The 27,493-nt window shown below is 39.8% G+C and overlaps 1 protein-coding gene across 1 annotated transcript in view; it reads right to left on the bottom strand.

The window, feature by feature from the left end:
- The window catches only part of LOC113406238 (gamma-taxilin-like), a 42,988-nt gene extending 29,941 nt beyond the window's left edge, over positions 1-13,047 (bottom strand). The window contains exons 1-3 of the mRNA XM_026649742.2: positions 12,874-13,047; positions 1,922-2,231; positions 1,007-1,098 (exon numbers count right to left, since the gene is read on the bottom strand). Coding sequence (XP_026505527.1) covers positions 1,007-1,098; positions 1,922-2,231; positions 12,874-13,005 — 534 coding nt within the window. The 5' untranslated portion in view covers positions 13,006-13,047. The remainder of the gene's footprint in view (positions 1-1,006; positions 1,099-1,921; positions 2,232-12,873) is intronic.
- Positions 13,048-27,493: the final 14,446 nt, after the last annotated feature.

Below are 27,493 nucleotides of genomic sequence, written 5' to 3'. Positions count from 1 at the left end.
TTCCTTCTCTAAGTACCAAATTATGTCAGAATACATTGTTCTACAATAAACACCTGTTCCCATTCACCTAAATAAAAAACTATGAGAGTGAACTGGCAAAGTTTTCCTTTTTTGGGGCTGGTTCTGAAAAGAAAAAAAAAAGATCATATGCTTCCATTGCTATTTACAGTCATTAGAAAAACAAACATTCACTTGAGGCAATGTTCTAAAACCAAGGAAGAAACTAAATCTTCAGAAGATATACTGGAGCAGAACAGAAGGTATACCTACATTTTTCCCAATTTCCAAAAATATTACCAGATCATCATTTTCTATCACTAATGGCTGAACTACACTGTACTGTCTTGGAAACTTATAGTATGTTGAGCACATTAGAGCACGCTGTGCCGCCTCACATCTAATCCAGAAACTATTTTTGTGAAAAAGAAATTAATCATACTCCTAACAACTAGCTGATATGTTCAGCAATGGAAAGTTATAAACTTCCAGCATGAGTCAAGTAGACACTGACAAGCTTATCAAAAACTAGAAATATTGCAGAATAGGGGCACAGCCTTATCGTATGCCATTAGAAAAACTTTAATTACCGCTGGACTACAGACGTTGATTTTGTTGCTAGTACCATTGAAATCTGTTTTATTATTGTATGTTGCAGTACTTCATTATCAGAATACTATTATAATGAAATTCCTCTTTAGATTTATAGAACAGTTATGGAGACATAGATAAAAGTGAAAACGACTATAAGTGTTGAATTTTTATGTTGACTGCAACAATTTCCATCAGAAACCTGAATGTTGCAACCAATATATTCTGCTAATGCAATGAAATACCTGAATCAGTTAAAACATCTTTGAATTAAAGAAAAAAAATCTGCTATTCTTCCATATTCAATATGTATTTTCACACTCTTAAGTAGATGAATAACTATTTCTCCAAAACCATTTTACAAGAAATAGAAATTTAGATGTACTCTTGGTATCTGTTAGCTACACAGATTACTTACAAGATCAGCGTATTTCTTGCAGAGAGCTGCCAACTTTTCTTCTGGAGTAGAAAGTGTGTTCAAGGCTTGCATCAATAACAGTACTTCTTTTCCTATGGATGAAAAAAAATTAAATACTGAAAAAATCCTATAAAAGCTTTTTCTCTGAAAAGAGTTCTGTATTAATGATGATCCAGAAGGTTTTTAATGGCATGTTAGTTTAATAGCTGTATATTGTTTTACTAGAGAATAGCAACACAAGTCCCTAAAAAACAAGGAATTCATATAATTAGCTTGCTGTTTGTAGACTTGTATAACATGTAGGGTGGTAGTATATTTAATCCAACTGCAGTATGCACAGAGCCTTAGACCACAAGAATTCTTTGACTTTCATAATTTCTCTTTCAGAAGATACAAACCAAGAAATATCGGATACACTTTTGAAACCAGAGATCTAAAATTCAGATTTTGTTATGACATACAGAAATAGTCATCAGCTAAAAGTGGTCTGATATACAGACAGTCATCTTCAGTGTATGTAACCAAACAATGCAGCATCATAGTCTTTAACAACCAGAAGTTAGACTAATCGGTTTATTTCCAATGATTAAACTGAGTGAAATGCAAGAAGTAAAACAACTTGTGACTAGTGGATTAGATTTTTTACAACATTAACATATTAACAGGTGAGGGACTTTTTAATATTAATTTTAACCAGTGACCTTTTAAAACATGTTCTCCCATTTCCCCCCAACACACATCATGATAAGGAGGACAAAATGCCATTTGGCAACAAAACTAAAGCTCCTGGGAATAACTCAGAGATTGCCAGAGTAAAATGTGAAGCCAATTTTTAAGGAAACATTAAAACCACTATCTTTTTCAAAACACAGAACTTGCTGTAATTTAGAAGCCAAATCCTAAAACAGCGCATACCTAAGGTTTTCTCTTTGTTTTTTTCAGTCTCCGGATCTTGTTGGCCATCAGGTGGCTCAGTACGGGCTTCTTCTCTCCCAGGAGTCTCCTCACGTGATTCTTGAGTACAGTACGTTGAACCCACTGGCTTTCTATTTTTTGTGATATAATCTTCGTCTTCCAATGCACCTGTACTTTCTATGCCATCACAATTGGACTGCAGATGTTGCAAAGTTGTGTCAGATTCAATGCATTTGCTGTTCATCAACTGATCCTGGGTATTCATTCCGATCTCACAAATTCCAGCTTCACCTGTTGTACCAATCATAAACTAGAAAAGGGGAAGAAGTAATCAGATAAGTTACCAAGTAAATTTTTCTTGAAGTAAAAAACCTCTACTCTATTTTCAGTATACATAAACAAGAATCCAAAAAGCTACTGTATCACTAAGTTGAACTGCAAACTGTAGTCAATACTTTTAGAAAAACTAATATTGTATGTATATAAAAAGCAATTTTGCTTTTCACTGATTGCAATATGTAAAAATGACCAACTTACCCCCAAATATTTAAGGAGTAATGCAGGCACTACACTTGACAATAATTCTCTCATAAGAAAGTAACCTGAAAAATTTAGGTACACAGGACTCCAGCCTGTTTTTTTTTTTTTAAACTCATGGAGCAGGTGAAGTAGTTACTACCCGGAGACACTCCCCAACACACAGAGTATGTCACTGAAACATCACCCTGTTAAGGATGAATCAAGCTAAGATTTATCTTCAATGGCTTGTCATTCCAAGAAGTGTAGTATTAGAAGAGTTACATGCTAAAATTATATTTCCATGCTAACTTTTTATTTGTGAGAAAGCTATAGTGTTCTAGCAGCTTTGACTAGAGTATTAAAATAAGCACACAGCTGTTCCATTGGTCAAAGTATATGGAATCAAATGAAAAATACTGTCAGACACAGGAAGCAGGAGTATTAAGTTAATTTTCAAGTAACAACACTCAAATAGGACCCTCAAAAAATTTAATAAATTATGAACCAGCCTATACCCTATATTCAAAATGTGATACAATCTAAAAATTACTGAAAAATCAGAAAGTCAAATATATTTAACAATTTCAAAAATACATACACATGCATTAAAAAACACAAACTTACTGACCTTTGCATCCCCAGAGTCAGTTTGAGAAGCTGTTTTTCCCAATTTAGTAAAACAAATCACAGAATATATACTCAAATGCAAGAATGCTGAACCCACACTTAGACGGTCCTTGATTACAGGTGAGACTAAAGTACAAAGCAGATGGACGCCATCCTGTATACTCTGCAGCACCAGTAAATGCCAGCAGCATAACTTTAATGATGTCTGACAGCTACTTTATGATTCAATTTCAAAGATTAAAGATATTAACATTTCAAATAATAGTTCAAAAATGGAACGAGGAAACATACAGGAGGGAGAGAGGAAAGAGGAGGATGAAACAGGACATTTTTATAATTTGAAGTGTTTAAAAATGCTGCTGGAAAATACATGGTGGAACATGAATGTTATGACTTTTGTAAAATAAAAGTAACCAAGTTAGCAAGACACACTACTAAGCTGATTAAATTAAAAAGAAACTGATATTAAAACTCATGCTACACAAAACATAATTAAAAATATGGAGAAGGAGCAAGAGTATGTGCATTTTCCTCTTCAAAGACATATTTAATCTTTCTGAAAATATTACAGTAGCAAAAAAAATCACATACTAATTGGCTCTGGGTTTAGAGTATTAAGACACGTTGTCTGTAATTCTGTGGGTAGACAATGCCATCTCTGTAATATTCATAAAAATCTGGCTCAAACTGATATGAAGTTCAGAAGAATGTCAGCACCTAACTGGAAGGTAAGCTGTAGTTCTCTCTGGCGACTGGTCTATGCTTAAATCTACACTTGTGAGACATAGTTCTCTTGGTGCCATACTGAAACCCACTGTGGACCTCTGGAATTGAACAGATGGTGGCCACACCCTTAACTGTAAGTCTAAACGCAACTACTACTACCAGTGAATTCTCTCATCCATGAAAAAAACAGACATAATCAGTCACTATAAACATTTAAGGATAGACAATATCAGAGCCTGAATATTCTAACCTGTATGCTCTAATCAAGAGCCAGGCCAACATCTTGGCAAATGAATAGTTGGGACAAAAAATTCCTGCTTTTTATGATCATGCCATTACAACATGTATACATACTGGCTATTCAAGGGAATCATGATTGTAAAAGTAAATGTTCTTCCAAAACCCTTTAAAATATTTAAGTGAATTTTAGTGATGGAAAGCAAGAGTTTGACAGTAATGAAGTCTATTCTTCACAGCACAGGTACATGCTGGGTAGTAGCAATACAAGTTTCCCCAGACTGTCTCTCAAACCTAACTTGACTACCAATTTTAGGGGTGAGAAATAAGCCATGGGGTACAAAACGATACGGACTAACCAGCATGACATTTGCAAGGGTAAATGTCTCTCCAAGTTATTAGACATGTCCTTTTATATGTGCAGTGTTGCACTGGTATAAACTTAAGGTGTGACTTTAAACTGATTTTAAAAGGTTTAGAAATTGCAAAATGGGTTGTGTGCTACTCATTTTGGTTTTAAATCAGACTTATTCCAGACTAATTTGATAAGGAACAAGTTTTAAGATAAGTGTCTACACATGGGTTTGCACTTGTTTAAATAATCTGGTGCAAATTTCTCTGTAGAAAAGGCCATTTTCTTTTTTCACAAAAATGAGTAGAGTTGTTCAAAGAAATATAAGCTATCATTAACAGTATGCATCCACATATAATTCAACCTCTGCTTCCGCCTATGTCTTAAGAAAAAATAGAATCTTTGGTTTTAATGATATAATATCTGTCACTGTAATATTATGGTAAAGAGCCCTGAAAATGCCTATAATAAGAAAGTATTGGAGCATAAGCTTTCGTGGGTGAATACCCACTTCGTCTGACATCTGTTAGTCTATAAGGTGCCACAGAACTCTTTGTCGCTTTTTTACAGATCCAGACTAACACGGCTACCCCTCTGATACTATAATAAAAAAAATTCACAGGTCCAGCCATCAGCTATAAAACTAGTTAAACCTCAACCACACTTCTCATAGGCCGCATTAGGCATGTTTATTAATGGGATAATAATAAACCCTTTAACAATTAAGAACATAGTTATCTCATCTGTGCACAGAAACCAAATCAATTTAATCCATTTCTCATCTCAGGGCTAACAGACTTTGACAATTTCAGATCTACAAAATACCTTGTCAGTGGAATCTTTGACTTTGTAATGTCTAATACATTTCTGGACCGCTATACTGCTCATGTGTTCTCCAGGGCTGGGCCAGTGGCAGCTCTTGCGTTGTGCTCCGGGGCTGGGCTTTGTGACCTAGGATTCAGGGTCGCAGCGCCACTCCAGTTTGGCCCTCCACACCACTGACCATGTCAGAGGGGTGGCTGGGCCAAACCGGAGTACCGCTGCAATCCAGCACACCTCATCACATCTGTCTTGTCATCTTAGAGCCAGGCTGTAAACCCAAGTTTTATCTTGAATAGCTTTTAAAATATTTCTTGCCCAAAGAGATGGTGGGTGACAGACACTAGTTGAAATCAAGCCTGAAAAGGATGTATTTTGGGGAAGATCCAAGCCATAGTTTGAGCCTCAGGTTCGTGCAAAAATGTTAAAATAACATTTTGATGACCTTTAATTTTTGGACCACTAACCCTATCTCAGGCCCCCAGGAGGCATAACAAATCAAGACAATCGGAGTAAGTCTGTGGATTTCAGAGCACTTAGAAAAATTAACTCGTAAATGGTAATGTAGTCTCAGCCTTAATTATAGTGATGCTTCTGCCCCTCCATAATTGTAGACATTCACTGAGTGTGTTCTTCAACATGATCAAAGTAGTACAAATCACAGTGTGCACATATCACACTACAGGGCAGACACACAACTTGGGCAATTGTAAGTAAGGCTATAAATTTGTCGTGGCGGGGGGAAAAGTCATGGATAATGTGATTTTCCTTTTGTTCATGGTTTACCCCACAGCGGCGGCTCTTATCCTGCAGGATGGGCCTGGATCCCCACTAAATCACGTGCAGCAGGACAGGGATTCTGTTGCAAGCCAGAGTATTTGCATGCAGCCTGATGTCTGAGAAAGAGGGTCATTCAAGGTGAAATGCTGTCACCGTTGACCTGAGCAGCACCTATACGCTATAAATCTAAGTCCTGGTCTCAGCAGCTCTTTCCGAATATATGTTATACACATTAATTGCTCTCTGCCTGCATTCTCTACAGGGGATCCTTCTTGAAGCTTTGCCTTGACAGCAAAGTTTCTGCTTTAAGAGCCAATATTTCAAATTTCTCTAAAATCTAATGCACACTCAGATTTTACTTTAAAAAGGAAAATTTTATTTTATTTACAGGAAAAAAAGTGTTCATTAAAGAGGGAAAATGAAAGATTCGTGGCTGCTTACTAGAGAGTAATGTAATGACATGCTTCTCACCCATTTCCTAAACAGTGGGACTGAGTGTGATCAAAGAAAATAAATAGTTACAACTCTCATGAATACCAGCATAATCAAAGGGCATCAGGAAATGCATCCATAGAGACCCCTATTCTAAGAACCGGCATTTGTTCATATAGATTTATCATTAAAGACACAGTAAACAATTTCAACTTTCTATGTTTGTTCAATCTATATAAACCAAGCATTTACACTTTTATTCACCCCTCAAAGTGCTGCAGTTTTTGTGAAAAAGGAAATCTCTTTTTGCAGAAGTCTGTACGTGACTAGAAGGTAATGACCTTTTCTTTCAGTAATCCATGTCTGTCTCAACTGGAGACCGGATTACTGAACAGTCTTCTACATGGGTATTCCCCAAAGGTGATTTGGAAATTTCACTAAGCGCAGAATATGGCACATCAGTTGTTTAGCAATGCTTCTTACAGAAAACACATTACCCAGTTATTTGCACTGGCTTTATCTTGCACTGTTGGTCCAAGAGAGCCAGAATCCAAATACATTTAGGACATACTTCTTTCAAAGTTTTATTATCCCAGTCTTCTGGGAGGGTGACAGATTAAGAAAGAGATGCAGAAGATATTTGTTAGCAAAATCTCAGGTGAAGTTCACAATTAACCTGCAAGATCTGCAAAAGTTTTTGTTGTATGTTTGTCTAGAGCAATGAATAGCCACCTACACCTCTACCCTGATAGAACGCTGTCCTCAGGAGCCAAAAAATCTTACCGTGTTATAGGTGAAACCGTGTTATATCGAACTTGCTTTGATCCACCGAAGTGCGCAATCCCTCCTCCCCCCTCTCCCCCGAGGGCTGCTTTACCGCGTTGTATCTGAATTCGTGTTATATTGGGTCACGTTATATCGGGGTAGAGGTGAATTTAAAAATAAAAATAAGTAAAAATGAAAACAAGAGTGAAATTGGCTAGTTTGCTTTGAGTGCCAAGCTGATGAGCAACAAACAAATGGTAAAAGATCCCTTCATCTTAAAGTGCTTTGCAAGCTCTCTAGACACAATTATTTCAGATACCTGATATACAGCACTTCCAACAGCATGTTGTCTAATAAATGCTAATTCAGTATTAAGGCATAAGTACCATCTACTGAAATTACCATTATCAAATCCCAGGTCTCATCACCAGCTTCCAACTAGATTTGATGCTTCCAGGTTTAAGATCTGATAGGATCAGTCCAAGGTGGCATGTTTGCATGGATTAAGAAAGTTTTCAATAAGAGGAGATACATAAAACGAATAGTATGGAGAAGGCAGATCAGACTTTTTTTTACTCTGCCCCATAATACAAGAGCAAAGGGGAACTGATGTATTTAAAAGGCAAAAGTTTAAGAAAGAATAAGAGTAAATGTCTCTCTCTCTACACACTAAGCTGTGAAACTCACTACTGACAAGACAAACAGCTTAGTGTTTAAAAAAACCTGACTTTTTTTGAATAAGACTTATCTCCAGGTTAATTGGCCAGGATAAAGAGTTGTGCTTAAGGACATATGATAATCACTGGCTGGAGTCAGAAAGCAACTTCCCTTCTGGTCACCTCAAAGCTTTCAGGCACAGTATTTCACACTGCTCTCTAAACTTCTGAATTGATCAAGGAAAGGGTATGTATCAGATGATGAAAATTAGCCTTCACAAAAACAACAAGGAATCTGGTGGCACCTTAAAGACTAACAGATTTATTTGGGCATAAGCTTTCATGGGTAAAAACAAAACCTCACTTCTTCAGATGCATCTGAAGAAGTGAGGTTTTTACCCACGAAAGCTTATGCCCAAATAAATCTGTTAGTCTTTAAGGTGCCACCAGACTCCTTGTTGTTTTTGTAGATACAGACTAACACGGCTACCCCCTGATACTTAGCCTTCACAGTGCACTTCCCCACTTTCCTCAGAGTTATCATTTCAGGCTATCTACAGGCTTAAGCTGGCATCACTGCTACTCATTCACATTTTAAATGTTCTTAGAAAAGAGAAGGTTCAGAAACTTTTTTTTTTTTAAATAAAACTTAGATTCTCAAACACAACTGTATTGAAATCTAAAACATAGGCAATTAAGTTCACTGCGAGAGTCCACAGGACTCTACATGTAAGAAATTATACAGAAACCATATAAAACAGAAGGATGTCTGAAAGCTTAGGACTGATTGCTGGACAGAATTCAGTTTGCAGCAACTACACGGTTTATAGTCAAACTAAAATCTGATCTACCCTAAACTGTAACACAAGTCACAGGACATGGCTATGATACTGCTTATCATCTGACCAGATTATAATGACATACTTAAAAGTTATAGTTTAGTCAGGACCTACCTGTATCTTTGCACTTAGTTTAACATCACAGATTGCCCCAAAATACTGAGACACTAACTACCATCACACACCTCAAAAAATCTCTCTTCACAGTCAAGAGCTTGCAATTACCAACCCCCTCTCAAACCAAGTCTTTTAGGGGAAGGAAACAGAGGTTGCACAGCACACAGACAACCTGGTGCTTTGATAACCAAAAGAGACTGATAGCTCCTCTGCAACTGCTCTCAGAGCCCAGGAGACTAACTTATCAAAACCTGATAAATGCAGTCTCAACCCCAGAGGAAAGGCCAGAACCCATAATGGAACTTACTCAAGATGTCCATGTCCAAAAATGAGGCAGTGTCATATTTAGAAAATAGGAGTCAGTGAGCTGTGATGGTTACTATTCATCATCACAGAAGAGTTTGAAGCATGTGCCAAAGATTGAACCTCTTGTACTGTTCAATGTATACGGAATCATTTCTGGGTACCTTTATGTTGATACACCAGTCAAAAGACAAGTGTACCATATTAGTTCAGCCACTCCTTTGAAGGAATATTTGAATTATACTGCTCACTTGACAATCCTGTCTTTAATCCTGCCACACTTGCATTACTTTATGACTATACAAGAGCCTTGTCCTCACTAGGGAAAAAAAGGTGTTTTTAAAATGTGTCAGCTAATGCATTAAAATCCTAGTGTGTACAAGACAGTTCATAGTTTTCACACGTTAGTTGGTTGAGGTAAACCCTTGGCATCCCTTCCTCCCCTATGTTTACCTCACCCTGGTAACATGTGAAAACTATGCCTTGCCCACACTAAGATTTTAAATATATGGTAAAACACAACTTTTTTCCTATTGTGGACACACCCAAAAAGACTAGTTGCATGGTACATATTCCTGCAGGAGTCACCTAGATCCACAATCTTTTTGGCAATTTTGACTGTAACTTTTCCATAAAAATTCATGGGTCACATATCATAAAAAATTAAGTTGGGCATTTCTGACAGGTGTCTCTTCATCATGTGATATTATAACAGCAACTAATGTCCTTGTGACCACATTAGTTTACTGTAGCTCTTTTCAGAATGCTCTCATTAGGGCTTCTCTATTGCTTGCAGCTGTTCAAGGCTCAGTAGTATGAGCGTTCATCAGATTAGGCTATCGTGATCACACTACTATGCACATTTTTTTTTTTTTTTTAAACACAGACTGTCTATGAAGTGACCAACTGACTGTGATAGCACACAACACTGAACTTAAAAAAAAAGACATACAACATACATAGGCCCTTCTACTACTTTCTTAAATTATTAAATGTGAAATTTTAAAATTCCATTCTATGCTCTCTATACTATTTACTTTGTGCATGTCTCAGGTTTGACAATGAATATCAATGACAGTTTCCCTTTCAGGTTCTTTGCAAGGTTTGGGTTTCCAACACTGCAGGAGAAAGTTAAGAACAGTTTTCAACAGATTTTTTTTTTAAACTAGACATTTCTTTTGATCTTTGCAGAAGTTTGTTTTGAGCCAAATTTAAGTTTACAGTATTCCTTTAAAAACCAATGCTGATGGTCTTGGCCACATTCAAGGCCTGCTTCTTGAGCCTTGTTCAGACAAGTATGTGCACTCACACACCTCTTGTGTTTAAGGATCCTACTATTCCTCGAAAGCCTACTAAATAGTATGGTTTTTTTCCCTGTGTTGTCCCCTGTGGTACGAAACTCAGCTGAAACTGAAATCCATCTAATTTTTATTCACTCTCTTAAAAACACACCTTCAACCATGATTTACAAAAAGGGGGTGTGCTAAATTGCTTCTTTATGTTGCATAAAGACCTGAAAGGTGGTTCCTCCTACTCCCCTCCCCACACTCCATTGTTCTCACGGTTTTTACATTACAAATATCACCAATATCAAGTGTTTGCAGAAGATTTCTTTGGAGGACTGGGAGAGCTTCAACTGGAACTCTCTCAGACCTTAACTGAATTAAAGACAAAGTGTTGAATGTTTAACAAACCAATCTTCTAACTGTTTAACTCAAATGCCTGTGACAGGTGTTAACAAAAAAGCTGAAACAGTTTTAAACTGTGACTTACTTTCCCTCAATCAGGTTTCACTTCCTTAATACCATAATCCTACTAGTTCTCCAGTCATCCACAGAATCTCTCTCAAAGCCAGGGTAGACAAGATCTGAGTTTCTAATGTAAAAAAGTGACAGCCTATAAAAAAAACCCTTTAAGGCCTTATTTACACAAAAAAGTTCTTATCAAGTTTTTCCCCATTTGTTTTGCTTTCCAACCGTTGTTTAAAACTACTGTTTGCCCAATATCTCTTGCTCTACCTTTCAGTTCTTTAATCAAATTTGATTCCTTCGTTTGACTGTATGCTCTTATTTTAAGAGGAAGGAAATATTATTATGCAAAAACAACAAGGAGCCTGGTGGCACCTTAAAGACTAACAGATTTATTTGGGCATAAGCTTTCGTGGGTAAAAACCTCACTTCTTCGGAGGTTAGTCTTTAAGGTGCCACCAGACTCCTTGTTGTTTTTGTAGATACAGACTAACACGGCTACCCCCTGACACTTGACATTATTATGCAAGTTGCTTTTTAAAATTGTTATTAACATTCTGAATGCTTTGGTAAGGGGCACTATATAAAAATAAAGGTAACTATAAGAGACAATGTTCACTGGGGTAGTAAAATCCAGCATGTTGCAGAAAAGATGGCTTGTGATTCTTGGAAGGAATAGTTTCACTGCCTCTTGAGAACTTTCCATTGGCCAAAACAGAAAACTTTGCACCTTGGAAAGTTACATTTCCTACTACAGGTAACATGCCATGACAGCCACCAGAAAACCTATATGAGTATGACATGAGATATTGGAGCAGAAAAGAAGTGAGAATATACCTAGATCAACAGTTGTATTACACTCAATAGTGTATATACAAATGGCATCTGGGCACATTTTACTATCCTTAGAGTACTCTGTCTTCAAACAAGAGTGTTTTTATAAGTCCATACAAGAGAAGCATTATGGCTTTCTTGCAAGAAATAGAAACAAGGACGACTGTAAATCTATTGAGCTACACTATCATTCTTAGTAAGATTTTATTAAGAACGTTGCCTTTTTTGGTTTAGAAGATGTGGAAAATTAAACTAGTAGCATTACCTTTGATTCATATTATATAAAAGTCTACTTTCCCTGGACAAACAGAAATAGGATCAGGCAACACCACCTTTACTCATGCACTTCAGTGGGACTACTCACACAAGCAGGACTGGCAGGGTGAGGAGCATTCTATACTGGATCAATTCTACCACTATATTGAGAAACAATTAAAACAAATGGTACAAACATGAGAAATGGGCAAAGGCCATCCTACCCTGTAACAAGTATTCTACAACTACAATACAGATACAGCCCCCACCCCTTGCTGAAACGACCACGTGACCCATTAGATGACAATACTGGCTCCTATTAAAGCCTGCCCAGTTATTCCCCAGGCCAGCGCGCGGGGGGCTGGGGTGACTCCCTCCCACAGGGATAAGTGCCACGAACTAATGGGGCCGCCACGCGGATGAGTGACCCGCCTGAGCCGACAGCCCCACGGGCTCTCTGGGGTGCCGGGCACGGAGCCGTACGAGCGGGACCCCAGCTGGGCAGGTGGCTCGGGAGGCCTGTATCGCGTGCGGAGCGCGCTCTGGGTCGTGCCGCAGACCCCCGGGAACCACTGCAGAGCCCGCCGCAGCCAACCCCCTCCCCCTGTCACACACGCAGCTCCCGCGCTCCATCCTTCCCACCCACCGTGGGAGCCGGGATCCCTGGAGGCTGTGCCCGGGAGGCTCTGGCCGGGGGCTGGCCATCGTCTCTTATACTTTGCTACGCCACCGGCCCCCCTCGGACCGGCCGGGCTCGAGCCATAGGCTGGGGGCAGTTGTCTCCCCCCTCGGGAGCGGAGCCCATCGCGAGGCTGGGCTGAGGCGCTGCCTCGCACGCCGGAGCCGCCCGCACCAGCCGCTTTCCGGACGCGCGGCGCCGCGTGGGGCGGTGGACGCGCTAGCTGGTGGGGAGAGCCCGACGGCGCGCGCGGCGGGCCGTTACCTCAGGGCTGCCCCGCGCTGCCACCGCCGCCTCCTCCCGCTGCCCCAGGCTATGGCGCCGGCTCCGTCCGGACCCTACAGTGCTGTTGCTACTGCCTCCTCCGCGCGCTGCTTCGGCTCCGCGCGTCGCCATGATGTGACGGCAGCATCCAAACAAGCAGCCTGCCGTCGCCGTCCGAACCAGAGACACCGGAAGCGCTTGTGCCGGCCCAGCCCGCAGCCAATCACCACGCAGCTCTCCCAGCCACGTGATATACACTCATTTCCACCAGGGACCTGGGCGGCTGGGGACCCTCGGCGCGGCTCCCGCCAGCCCAGAGATGGGGACTGCCGTTCCCAGCATGCTGTGCGGATGACGCAGCTCACGGGTCCCATCAGGCTCCCTCACGTTGGACCACGCAGGAGCAGAGCATGCTGGGAACTGTCGTGCAATTACCCTCCCCGCAGCGCGGTGTAGTCTCCATGCGACTCTGGCGGGAGAACTTCCTGGGGCGCGAGATGCGGCCCTGCGCGGCGGGGTCCGCAGCGCTATGGCAACGCCGCGACGAAGGGGTGGGAGAGCGGCGGGCGCTCAGGCGGAGGCTCCGTGGGGCTCTGTGCCGTGATACCGGCCCGCGAACCCGCAGCGCTTGAGGTGACTGCGCAGGGGACGCTAGGGAACCTTATAGGCACAGGTCGGCCGGGGAGGGGGAATCTTTGCCCAACAGCGTGTGAGGGCTGCGCCCAGGCGGCGCCCAAGGCCAGAGAAGCGGCTGCGCCCAGGGTACGTGGCCGCCTGGCCGAGCAGCAGTAACACTTCTTTTCTTGGTGCGCACTGAGTGCTAGACAGGGAGGGGAAGCTGCAGGTGCCCCGACGGGCGGAGTGGCAAAACTTTAATTAAAACTACAATGCAGAGATTTAGGCCAGTGGTGAATGATGCGGGTATAGCTGTAGTGCCATAATCCAGCCTATAGCCACAGCTGACAGCAACAGAAGCACGTTTGTCGGTAGAGGACCACCATTGGTATACCCCGCATTGCATGATGGTGCCTAGATTAACAGAAGCATATGTGAACTGCTACAACTTTGACTCTGGCCTTAGCTACACTTGCAGATGTACAGCGCTGTGAGTTAAACCTGACTTCCTGCAGCTGAGGAGGGAAAGCGCTGCAGTCTGTCCACACTGACAGCTGCCCAGCACACTGTCGTGGCCACATTTGCGGCAATTGCAGCGCTATTGGGAGGGGTGCATTATGGGCAGCTATCCCACAGAGCACCTTTTCCCATTCTGGCGCCCGTGGGTTGTGGGAAGGGGGCGTGGGTGCGGGGGATTCTGGGTCCTGTCCCAATGCCCTGTGATGCATTGCTTCGCATCCCAGAAATCCCTTTGTTTCCGTCCACCTTTGGCGCCATCTTTCAACGGTTTCTGTGCAGCGTGATCTGTCTGTGGGAAATGGAGTCCGAACTGCTGAGGCGTATGCTGACGAGTCTCGCCAGCACGTCACGTTTGGCTGTCGAACTATTCCTTAAGATCCAAAGTGAGGGTGAGGAGTTCGACGATGCTATCGAGCCGTGTAACGCGTACGACACGAAATTGCTTGTGGCATTCACGGACATGCTCAGCACCGTGGAACGCCGCTTTTGGGCTCAGGAAACAAGCACCGAGTGGTGGGATCACATAGTCATGGAAGTCTGGGATGACGAGCAGTGGCTGCAGAACTTTCGGATGAGAAAAGCTACTTTCATGGGACTGTGTGAGGAGCTCGCCCCCACCCTGCGGCGTCCACGCAGAGTTCTTCGTCTCCGACTCAAGGAATATTTTCAACGCACCACTGAACAGTGCACTGACCCACAGGAACCCTCCTACCAACACTACAAGAAGAACTACTCTGCGTGGACTCCTCCTGATGGTCGAAATGACAGACTGGACTTCTACATAGAGTGCTTCCGCAGACGTGCACAGGCTGAAATTGTGGACAAACAACATCACTTGTCCCATAACCTCAGCCGTACAGAACGCAATGCCATCCATAGCCTCAGAAACAACTCTGACATTATCATCAAAGGGGCTGACAAAGGAGGTGCTGTAGTCATAATGAACAGGTCGGATTATGAACAGGAGGCTGCCAGGCAACTCTCCAAGACCACATTCTACAGGCCACTATCCTCTGATCCCACTGAGGAATACCAAAAGAAACTACATCATCTGCTCAAGAAATTCCCAGCTACAGTACGGGAACAAATCTACATGGACACACCCCCAGAACCTCGACTAGGGGTATTCTATCTGCTACCCAAGATCCATAAACCTGGAAACCCTGGACGCCCCATCATCTCAGGCATTGGCACTCTTACAGCAGGATTATCTGGCTATTTGGACTCTCTCCTCAGACCCTACGCTACCAGCACTCCCAGCTATCTTTGAGACACCACCGACTTCCTGAGGAAACTACAATGCATTGGTGTTCTTCCTGAAAACACCATCCTGGCCACCATGGATGTAGAAGCACTTTACACCAATATTCCACATGAGGATGGACTACAAGCTGTCAGGAACAGTATCCCTGATGAGGCCACAGCAAGCCTGGTGGCTGAGCTTTGTGACTTTGTCCTCACCCACAACCACTTCAGATTTGGGGACAACTTATACCTTCAAGTCAGTGGCACTGCTATGGGTACCCGCATGGCCCCACAGTATGCCAACATTTTTATGGCTGACTTAGAACAACACTTCCTCAGCTCTCGTCCCCTAGTGCCCCTCCTCTACGTGCGCTACATTGATGACATCTTCATCATATGGACCCACGGAAAGGAGGCCCTTGAAGAATTCCACCTGGACTTCAACAATTTCCACCCCACCATCAACCTCAGCCTGGACCAGTCCACACAAGAGATCCACTTCCTGGACACTACAGTGCAAATAAGTGATGGCCACATAAACACCACCCTATATCGGAAACCTACTGACCGCTATACGTACCTACATGCCTCCAGCTTCCATCCAAGACACATCACACAATCCATTGTCTACAGCCAAGCCCTAAGATACAACCGAATTTGCTCCAACCCCTCAGACAGAGACAAACACCTACAAGATCTTTATCAAGCATTCGTAAAACTACAATACTCACCTGGGGAAGTGAGGAAACAGATTGACAGAGCAAGACGGGTACCCAGAAATCACCTACTACAGAACAGGCCCAACAAGGACAATAACAGAACACCACTGGCCATCACATACAGCCCCCAGCTAAAACCTCTCCAGCGCATTATCCACGATCTACAACCTATCCTGGAAAACGATCCCTCACTCTCTCAGACCTTGGGAGACAGGCCAGTCCTCGCTTACAGACAACCCCCCAACCTGAAGCAAATACTCACCAGCAACTACACACCACACCACAGAAACACCAACCCAGGAACCAATCCCTGTAGCAAACCTCGTTGCCTACTCTGTCCCCATATCTACTCTGGCGACACCATCAGAGGACCCAACCACATCAGCCACACCATCAAGGGCTCATTCACCTGCACATCCACTAATGTTATATATGCCATCATGTGCCAGCAATGCCCCTCTGCCATGTACATTGGCCAAACCGGACAGTCCCTCCGCAAAAGAATAAATGGACACAAATCAGACATCAGGAATGGTAACATACATAAGCCAGTAAGTGAACACTTCAATCTCCCTGGTCATTCTATTACAGATTTAAAAGTCACTATCATTGAACAAAAAAACTTCAGAAACAGACTTCAAAGAGAAACAGCAGAACTAAAATTCATTTGCAAATTCAACACCATTAATCTGGGCTTGAATAGGGACTGGGAGTGGCTGGCTCATTACAGAAGCAGCTTTTCCTCTCCTGGAATTGACACCTCCTCATCTATTATTGGGAGTGGACTACATCCACCCTGATTGAATTGGTCCTGTCAACACTGGTTCTCCACTTGCGAAGTAACTCCCTGCTCTCCATGTGTCAGTATATAATGCCTGCATCTGTAACTTTCACTCTATGCATCCGAAGAAGTGAGGTTTTTACTCACGAAAGCTTATGCCCAAATAAATCTGTTAGTCTTTAAGGTGCCACCAGACTCCTTGTTGATAATGAGAACAGGTACCATCAATTTCCACAGTCATAGAATATCAGGGTTGGTAGGGACCTCAGGAGGTCATCTAGTCCAACCCCCAAGATGAATGGCAGAAGCCATTTGCTTAAAGAAAGTGGATGCTCCAGGTGAGGCTTGAACTCACAACCTCAGCATGACTCCATGCAGCACTCTTCTATAAGTACTGTGTGCTAACCCATTGCACCACTGGATCCCGTAGGCCTCATGTGCAAAGGCCACCTACCTGCCATGCCACATTTCATAGTTCTCTGAAGTGTACAAATTTGAACTAGGATGAAAAAACTACCATAAATATTTCACTTGAAATATCTCCAGCAGGAAAAGCTATTCTTTTACCTCCCATTCCACTCTTTTTGTAAGCTATTTTCCTTTAAACATGAGCGTGCCTGCAAACAGCCTTATTGACAATAATGGAAACTGAAATGCCATTTATGTGAGTAGATCTGAGCACATGCAGTATAAATGCAAATTTGCATTTGCAAATTATACCTGAATGATAATGTGCAATCACAAACTTCCGGTAAGGTGGCCATTGGATGATGGGTTATGTAACAATAGACTAGGACTAGTCAATTTGGCACTAGACAAACCACCATTTCACTTAACTTGGGTCCAGAAGGGTTGTTGGGAAGGGAAGAATGATGTAAGAACTTTCAGTCGCTATCTATTCAATTCATATAACTTCATTTAAAGGTGAAAGTCTCCATAACCTCTTATGCATTTCTTAAGTTTTGAGGCATGCCTTATTTATTTTTTCCAACCTACACCAGTTTCTCAGACACTTTTGCTTTCCACTGGTAAGAAGTGTCATTGAAAAAGAGAGAGTCTGTCACAGATTAACAGAAATGCTGAACTGTCCAAGTTAGTTAAAGCTTAATGATTTTCAAAGGTTACTGTTTCAGTGAAGAATAAAAAATGAACTAAATCTAAAACTAGATATTCTTGGCTGCAGCATCAGGTAGAGGTGTTCTCTGAAAACTTATCTCCCCCAGGAGTTGTGTAGCTCTCAGATCTAAGCCAAGTTCTGCAATGCAAAATTACAACAGGAATAGATAAAGATTGAATACTGGAGGAAATCAACAGGAGTCTTGCTTCAAAATAAAAGAATGTTCTCTCACGATGGTTTGTTTTAATAGCATCGTATAATGTGCACTTTCTCGTTCCTTGTGTGCATTTTAATTCTGCTAAAATGTCTAGTGTGAGGTTTTAATTAGTAGAAACAATAGCCAATTAAAAAGAAGTATTTAAAGCATGATTTCCTAATTCCATATTTAGGCACCTACATTAATGGTCTGATTTTCAAAGCACAGGATACCCATCAAATCCCATGGAAATCATTACTTGTTACAAGAAAAACAACCCTGCACATCTTCTAAGAGCCACAAAGCAGAGAGATTATTGGGGCTGGGATTCCTGCACAACTTGATGTAAATGGGGTTGCTTCAGTAAGTTTTCACACATCATTCAGAGTGCTATGGTTGTATTTAAAACAAGATATGAAAAAATTCAAGAAAACAACCATTTGAAAGCTAGATAATATTTCTTTTACATATAACCTAATTGCAAGGCAGTCTGGAAATACTTAGTTAAGGCTTAACACCAATCTTAGTTTTGTCCTTTTGTGATCACCATCTCTGACCTCACTTTTATCTAAAAGCCACAGACATCCTTCATTCCAAAGAAAATGATGTGTGACTCCTCCTCTAGCTGAAGATCAGACCCTCTATTGGCCACATGGCACAGCCAGAGATCATAACTTCTCATATGAGGGGGGAGGGATAGCTTAGTGGTTTGAGCATTGGCCTGCTAAACCCAGGGTTGTGAGTTCAATCCTTGAGGGGGCCATTTGGGGATCTGGGGCAAAATCAGTACTTGGTCCTGCTAGTGAAGGCAGGGGGCTGGACTCGATGACCTTTCAAGGACCCTTCCAGTTCTAGGAGATGGGATATCTCTATTAATTATTATTATATTATATATTATCTTCCACATATTGACCACTCAAGTACATGCAAAGTAAATGCACATTGAAGGGAAAATTTATACTACTCAAGACACTTTACAGCGTTCTAAATTAACTATCAACTCAAGAAAGTGACCTGATGTCTTTGTGGACAGTTCAATGAACACATTGGGAAGCTGTAATCAGAAAAGCAAACAAGATGTTAGAATACATAAGGAATGGGATGGGATGCAGAACACACTATATGATTATCTAAAGCAATTGTATGGCCTCCCCCAGAGTACTGGCAGCAATATTGGTCATCCCATTTCAAAAAAGATATTGCAGAATTAGATGCAGTTTAGAGAAGGGTTATGAAAATGATTAGGGGCATGGGAAAACTCTCCTATGAAGAGTAGAAGACTGGGATCGGTTAGCTTAGAAACCCGATAAATTAGAGGGATATGATACAAGTGTATAAAATGATACAGAGAAGGCAGATTGGGAGCTTCTGGTTCCTTGTGTTTGATAAGAACAAGGGGGTATTCATTTAAATTAAAAGATGGTAAATACAAAACCAATAAAAGGAAATTTTTTTTGCAAAATGCATAATTAAACTATGAAACTTGTCACAGGATGTTGCTGAGGTCACAAACAGGATTCAAAATGGGATTGAACATTTTTATGGACAAGAATATCCAGAGTGATAATATGTTAATGCTAACAAATTTTGGAAGAACTGTTAAACCTCATGCTTCAGGGTTTAAATCAATCTCTAACTATTAGTGATTAAGGAGACACCTAATCTGGGGAGCAGATTATCCCACATCTGCCTAATGTAAGATTTTTATTGTATCTTCTTCCAAAGAGCTGGCCACTGTTGGGGACAGGATGCTGGATTAGATGGACCAGGAATCTGATCCAGTTCCAATATTACTAAGGCTTTACACTAGCGCTTCACCACACTATATAGCTGATAGCCAGCTCTCTCATATTCACTTTTCTAGTATTACTTAGACTCCATATTCCAGCAAGAGGCAAATCAGTTTTTTCCATATCCACTCCAAATGTATATATAACAGGGTCTTCTCCCCCACTCCTAATAATAAATAATGCTTAACATCTGCAACTATATTTGATGGACCTGAAAGTCTTGTTATACCTCATATAGGCTGGATGCCCGTTATGATTTTACAACAAAACTGCTGTTTGAAATTTAAATGGTAGGTGTGTCAGTTATGAATTGACATGTGGCCAGCATAAGAAAACTCATCAGATGCAAGTTTCCAAACATTTCCTACGGGTAAGAAGATAAAGAAGTGTGGGTGGATAAGAATCAGTTCAGGTGAGGACAATCATTTGCATTAAAAGAAAGGAAAATCTCAGGTTTGTCTAATGGATGGAATGTTAAATAAATTAGGCTCAGTTGCTCTTTTCAGGGAGCAAATAAAAATCAAGATAGGAAACTTATCTAGCTGTAAAAACTGAGTTTTGGAGTAAGAGAACCCTGATTTAAGAGTTCAGCTGGGGACAATGTATGACTACTGAGGTTTGGTTTGGGACATGCATCCACACGCTCACACACAAGGTTGATTCTTAAAGTAACTTATTTTAAGCTTACGTCAAGATATTTCCTCTAATTTTGTATATAACCCATTGATTAAATTGTATCTTTTTTTCTGCTTCCCCCTACTTTGTGAGGAATACTTTATCTAAAACAGAAATAAGATACTACTGAGGGGAAAGAGTTAAACATGGCCCCTCAAAAAAAGTGCAAAGACTCATTGGGGAGATACTCCATGATCCCGTAAAACCCCAGATTAGTAAATGTGAATGTTTAAAATAAGTTATTTTTGTGCCAGATAAAACAAGTTGTTTTTCCCTCTACTGAAAGATCTACCAAATTGCATCATGCAGCCAGCTGTTCAGATACTGATCATCACAACAAGGAAGACATTCTTTCACATGGCTTTCTCCCATCTCTAAAGGCAACATAGAGTGGACAGAGTTAATGGTGTAACCATAATTATTTGCAAACTAGTTGCAGGAAGCCTGATTTTTCAGTGTTTGTTTTAAATCTTAATTAAATTTCCTCAATTCCACGGTTTATCTTTCGTGCTCATTTTCTGTTAAAATTAATATATTTATTTACAGCCTGTACTTTAATTGTTTGGAAGTTTAGTTTGTATCAGTGCTGATTAATGCATGTACAGAAAGCAGCTCACCCGTTTCTAATTTTCCTCTGCCTACCTCAGTGTTGTCACAATCTCTTCAATAACTTCATGAGATGAAGCAGGGGATTATTTTTTCAAAAGAGTTTCTACACACAGTCTCTCTGAATTAAAAATGACAATAATATATTTAAAGAGGATATTTTTCTTAGTTGCTCCTCCATTTGCAACTGTGTTCAGTTAAAGCTAACAATGAGCACGTATGATGATTTCTGAATATATATGAAAAGCAAAGACCAATAAATCTTGGTCTACACTGCAAAGATTATAAACAGTTACATAGCACTACGTTTTAATTTCCATTATTTTACAAAAATTGCATTAGTCTTGCCTTCTGTGTAGTTATTTTAAAGAAGTTAGTTACGTGTATCTCAATCTTCTAATAAAAGTCAAAGAAAATGTAGCAACAATTAGCTCATCATATGGTGATAGCCTTAATTCAAAATAGTTTTATACATTTTTACCAATTAGTTTAAAAAATTTGAACTCATGTTTTATATCTTTAACAGAAAAGTCATTTGTGTTTAAAACTAAATATTTCATGACCAAAATATCACCCACTACTGGGTAATCATTATTACTGTTCACTTACTGGGAATACAGCTATTGTACCACAGTTATTGGCTGGCCACTCCCTATGCTATATATTGTAAATATCAGTTCAGATAGTATACCCATCATTGATGTTCCTGTTAAAGTTAAAACCAGGTCCAATTTTTGAAGCTCTTACACCTTATCAGAGTGTTGTCCCAGGTTGTACATATAAAATATAGTGCAGTACACTTTACATCTATATGAATTAATGCTCAATGGAATTAGTAATTTTTGAAGTTTAATATCCCAAGCCTCAGTCCTGCAAAGGGTTGCATGGAGGTAGACTCTTGAGCCAACACAATGCTCCACTGAAGTCAGTGAAGGTCTGCATGGGTGGAGGTGTCTACTTATATACATTTGTTTAAAAAAATCAGAGCCTTAGTGCTTTTCCTCCTACCAAACGTAACCAGCTAGATATACTATACACTAGCGACTTGGCACTTTGATCCTTTTAAATGAAAGGTGTTGGAGGTTCCATAAAAATATAGAGGAGCATCCAAAACAACTTTTGCATCAGTCTTCCAGGTTAAAATCAACTAAGCAGATTTTACAATATTACCAGATTTTTTTTTTTTTGCCGGTGGGCAGAGACCTTGTATATCAGATTTCAGTCAGATAAAGATCTTTTTGTTAGTTTATGTACTCCAAGAAAATATGTTTTTTTAATTATAAAAACAACTTGTAGTACTTTATAGTGAGAAGCAATAACTTTGCATGAGAGTTGGGCACGCAACTGGCATTTGAGCCCTTGGAAATCTCTCCCACTGTTATAATCACATAGGAACAACTGAATAGTGGAAGTATGCGGGTGCATTTTAGATGGTAAGAGTATTCATATGTAAGCATATTTGCTAAACAAATAGAATTTATATACATCAATACAAATATTAAGCTTTGATAAATTCACAAAAGTAATTAATTCAGATTTAAAGTTCCCTTTTTGTCCTTTAATTCATCCCAGCATACAAAAGGCCTTTAAAGAATATCTTACATGCTACATTACCTGTAATGTATCAGTAAAATAGAGGAGGAGCATGAATTATGGATTAAGTGAACCTTAAAGGTGAACCTGTATTAAAATTGAAGTGGTGCAAAAGGGAGAAAAATTGTGAGAGAAACAGTGCCTATGGAAATACAGACCTTATCTAAATGTTAATTATTTTTATTTCTTAAAGGTATCACCTCAGTAGGTTTTAAAGTAACTTCTCTACTGAGTGAAAAATCCAGAAGGGATAAGCTGTTTGATTTATGTCCCAGTTGCTAAATATAAACATTACTGTAAATTGTCTTGTTTGTCAAAAGAATGACAATGCTGGTTCTGCTCATTTTTAATGTTGCTGATGAATGAATGTTGAGTGGCTGGTTGTTGCTAGGATCTTTTCAATGTTATTTTTATAAGATTTTTGGTTTGAACTTCCCAAAAATTGGTAACTATGTCATGACGATCGTTTCACCCAGACAAAGCTATGTCAAGATTCCTCAAAAGTGGCCTTACATTCTGCATTTTTGGAGGGTAACAAGATTATAGTCCTCTGTGGTATGCAAACACCAGATATTTTAAAATTTCTGGCTCAAGTGGGACCTTTCTGAATTGACACTAGTGAATGATGACTTAATTTAAACCTGATTGGACCAAGCTGCATGGTTCCAAAACAAGTCTTACACCTGATTTGTCTGAAGGTTTTGGGGAGGGAGGCGCTGCAAGGTGGAGTGAGCAAAGCTTGCAAACCATAATAATTCAAGAGTAAGGCCTGAGAAGCTTTGCTTTTCTTGTCAACAAACTACCCGAGGGAAGACTAATATTCCAGTGTCCTTAAGACTGATCACCTCGGGAAAAGGAAGTCACAACATCAACAACTAGGGCATTCCACCTTTTGACCAGTCTCTCCCTGCACCTGAAGGAGGCCCACTAGCAAGAACTACTGTGCCAGTGGAACAACACTGTCTGGCTCTTTGCAGTTCCAGCTCCTGTTCTACAAGAGCCCAAAACCCTATGAGTGCTAAAGAGCATGCAAACCTCCTGTTATCTTAAGCATAGTTTCCCCCTTTTTTTTATTTTTGTCCTTTCTTATCATTAGTCAAGAGACACGCCTGCCCTTTTATTCTGTAATTTTAGGGTGTGAAAGCATAGTGTATATTAAAACCTGTAGTGTCTACAAAGGGAAAGGGCTAGAAAGTAAGTTCCCCTGATGTCAACAGCCCTAAACATAGTCTCTTAAGTATACTCATTAACGTGTACCATAAGTATTTAAAAGCCCTAAGGAACTTTAAGTTGTCAGCTGTAAACTGATAAACAAAAGATGTAGAACTGCTGCTTATCAGGGTGTTCTTTTAAAGCCCATTTTATAATATCTGTTGGAGGAAGGTGAGGAAAGGGTTAGCCACCACACAAGAACTGACTGAAATCTATGGAAGATTGGAAAGTGGCTCTGAGGTTGTGTTTCAGACTTTAGATAATAATTGTTTCAGTAGCAAAATCTTTAACCAGCTCCAAGTTATAGATTCAATTTGGGTAAAATTCTTTAAATTAGGGTTTATAAGTAAGGCATGGGTATTTTTGGCATGGGTATTTTTATTAAAAGTCACGGACAGGACGCAGGCAATGAACAATAAATCATGAATTTATTGAGAAGCCCGAGCCTTCCGCCGCCTGGGGCTGAAGATCAAGCTCCACTGCCACCCAGGGCTGAATTATTGGAATTTTCAAGAAGTCACAGAGGTCTTGTAAAATCACAGAATCCGTGACAGATTCATAGCTTATAAATAAGGCTATCTCCCGAGATCCCTTCTTAGAATGCATAAGGATAATTTGTTGTATTAATCTGATGATTTAATTTGAAGATTTAATTCCAATCCAGTACTGAGACTAATTTGTTGATTTATTGATCTGATAGATGTATTGCTTTCCTCTTAGTTTAGTTTAATATTAACAATACTTTGGCTTTGGTTGTATGCTTTCTTGATTTTGTTTAATAATTTTTAAAACAACATTTATAAAACTGATATTGAGGCATATTTTTTTCAATAAGCAACATAGATCCAGAACCTTTGAGGACCTAAAAGCCTGACCAGCTCCCCTGAATTAGCTGTTGGTTCTCTCACAGTCAACTTAATCCCATTTCTGACTGAATTTTTATTTATTTATTACTGTTATTAAACTGGGTGGTTATTTGTCTTTCCATCTCAGAGCAAAAATATTTCTCTATTTTTTTCCTGTTTACTTTGTGCATTTGACACCATTTTTTGCATAGTCAGCACTTTGTGTATTCACTATCTTCCTAGTAATCTTGCAGGCCCCAATCCCGCAAGGAGCAATCTACACAGGAAATGGGAGGCAGATAATTTTTTTTCCTATTAGCTGGTTGTTTCTGCTAACATAATCAGTATATAATTAATGCTGATATTGAAATTGTTTCTAGGCCTCAAGAATTAACATCTCATTGAGATGAATGGGCAGTTTACACCTTTGAGCTAATATTAGGACAAAAACACTATACCAATTTATGCTTTGCAAAAAAAACCACCTTGAAAATGTTTTTTTCACACAAGGGCTAGAAACACTTTAAAAATGAATGATTAGATTTTGGAACAGTTTTGCAGAGGAAGGAGTGGATTCCAGGATTTTGGAATATACTGGGCCCTGTTCATGTTACAGCCTGGTTAGTGAGTGCATTCAGTACATACTGTATTTCTGGGCTCAACTCAGTTTTCATGTTAGATTTGTAATTTACCCTTCAAGAAAAGTGTTTTCCTCTAGTGAGTTTGTTATGTTAATGTGGTTCTTTGTATTTAAAAGGTCACTATCTTCCTTATTTTTTGAAATAACTTTAATCTATGTTGTTAGTAATTTAGGCCCCAGACTGAAAACACTTATGGATGTGTATAACCTTACTGAAATCAGTCAGACTACTTACTCAGATGTAGAGCTGAGCAAATCATTAATATTTTGGTCATACTTCCAAAACTTTTTTTCATTTTTTTCCCGGCCAAAATGATTTGCTGAATTCAACCAAAATTCATGAATAGTTATTCAGCCCTGAAAAATTTTTGCTGAAAAAATTTCATCCAGTTCAACTCACATACATGTATGAAGGAACAGAGTCTTTGAAGTTTACATTTTGCAATCACATTTCTCCTTTTATGCAACTTTTTTGGTTGGAATCTATGAAAATGCAAGCTTTTTGATGGCATTTTAATTGTTGCATTCCCATTTATCAGCATCGTTTACCTATTTTTGTACCGCTCTGAAAGGCTATATGTGACAGTTTTTACCTTCTGAGATAAGAATATTAAATGTAATGAAATTATGTTAACTGTATTATGTAAATATAAATAAAACATTCGAACTCTGACAGAAGAATTAAAACAATTTTTAAAAAAGGTACTATTCATGTCCCATGAAATTTTGGCCATCTTCCATCCAAGTCCCTCTACTTCTCCTTCTAAGTCTACTCTGCCACTTGCATTTTCTGATTTCCCTCAACTTGGATTTCATTCTGCATTTACTATTTACCATCTTGCAAACCCAAGTTCAGACCTACTGCTCCCCCTATCCGGATCACAAAAAGCTCCCCATTACTCATTCTGCAAATTTAGATTTCCAGTCAACTTACCTCCCATTAACAGAAATATCTTCGGGGGAGCTGTCGAGTGCTCCATATGAGTCAGATCTTCATAATGGCAGGACTGGAAAATATGGGTCATCAGGTCTCCTCTACGATCTGCAGGATCACCTGGAAAAGACAGTGCTAAGGAGATCCTATCAACCGAAAAATAACATCAGTCTGAGCCCAGCATTCTGATAGCAGCAGCGGAATCTTAACAGGATAAGCCCAGGCCAGGTCCCCATTACTAGTGGTAGGATATTCTACTCTCAGTCTTCAATGTGGGAAGGGCTCCATGAATCAAATCCCACAGCCTACTCGAGGAAACAGTTGCTATTATTCATGAGCATGCACATTTTGTAATGTATCTACATCCATGAAAAAAATAAACAAACTGCTGGGTTAAATAAGAGACCTCTGTATTATGATTTCATTAAAAGGACACTTAAAAATTTACAACTTAATGACAAAATGTAAGCTATCAGAAAATTTTGGAGTTACTCGTGGCATGAATGTTTAAGAAAAGGCAGCATAATACCCCAAAGACAAGACTTCTTGTACAACAGTTACGTTCAAAGTAGGCAACAAACTGAATATTATTTTCTTATTTATGTAAACAGGATACTGAGTTTAAGATAAAAACCATAATTGACACACAAGTGCCTAGCAATAGGAAAGAATCTGGAACCGCCGTTCTTAAAAAGAAACTACTTTCTTGCTGATTACATTTAATGATTAGAACCCCCTGAAAGAAAAGTACATTTTGGAAATCTGCAGAAGGTTGGAAGTATCCAACCATGATCAGTCATATTCCAATACTCACGCTAAAAAAAGTAAATTTTATAAATATCTACAGTATTTAATAAAGAAGTCCAAACCAAGACAATACTCGTCTACATATTTAAGTTCATCACTTAAAATAAAGAAAAAGTGAATAAGTACTGTACAAGTATTTAATTTGCTCTCATCCAGAAAACAGAATTAAGTTCTTCTCTTTTAAAGTGTTTGCAATTCTGTCAGTGACATGAAATTTAGTTATCCTTTGAATACAAAAGACTATCAAACCCTTTCTGTCTGTTGGGAAAGGAGATACTGTAACACGATGGTTTAAAGAAACAACATGTTAGATCAAGGCAAATAAG

This window comes from Terrapene carolina, unplaced genomic scaffold, assembly GCF_002925995.2.
Source record: "Terrapene carolina triunguis isolate 2854851 unplaced genomic scaffold, T_m_triunguis-2.0 Scaffold23, whole genome shotgun sequence".
NCBI classification, from domain to species: domain Eukaryota; kingdom Metazoa; phylum Chordata; order Testudines; family Emydidae; genus Terrapene; species Terrapene triunguis.
The sequence above is the reverse complement of the archived record's forward strand: the minus strand, read 5'-3'. Positions and strand labels throughout refer to the sequence as shown.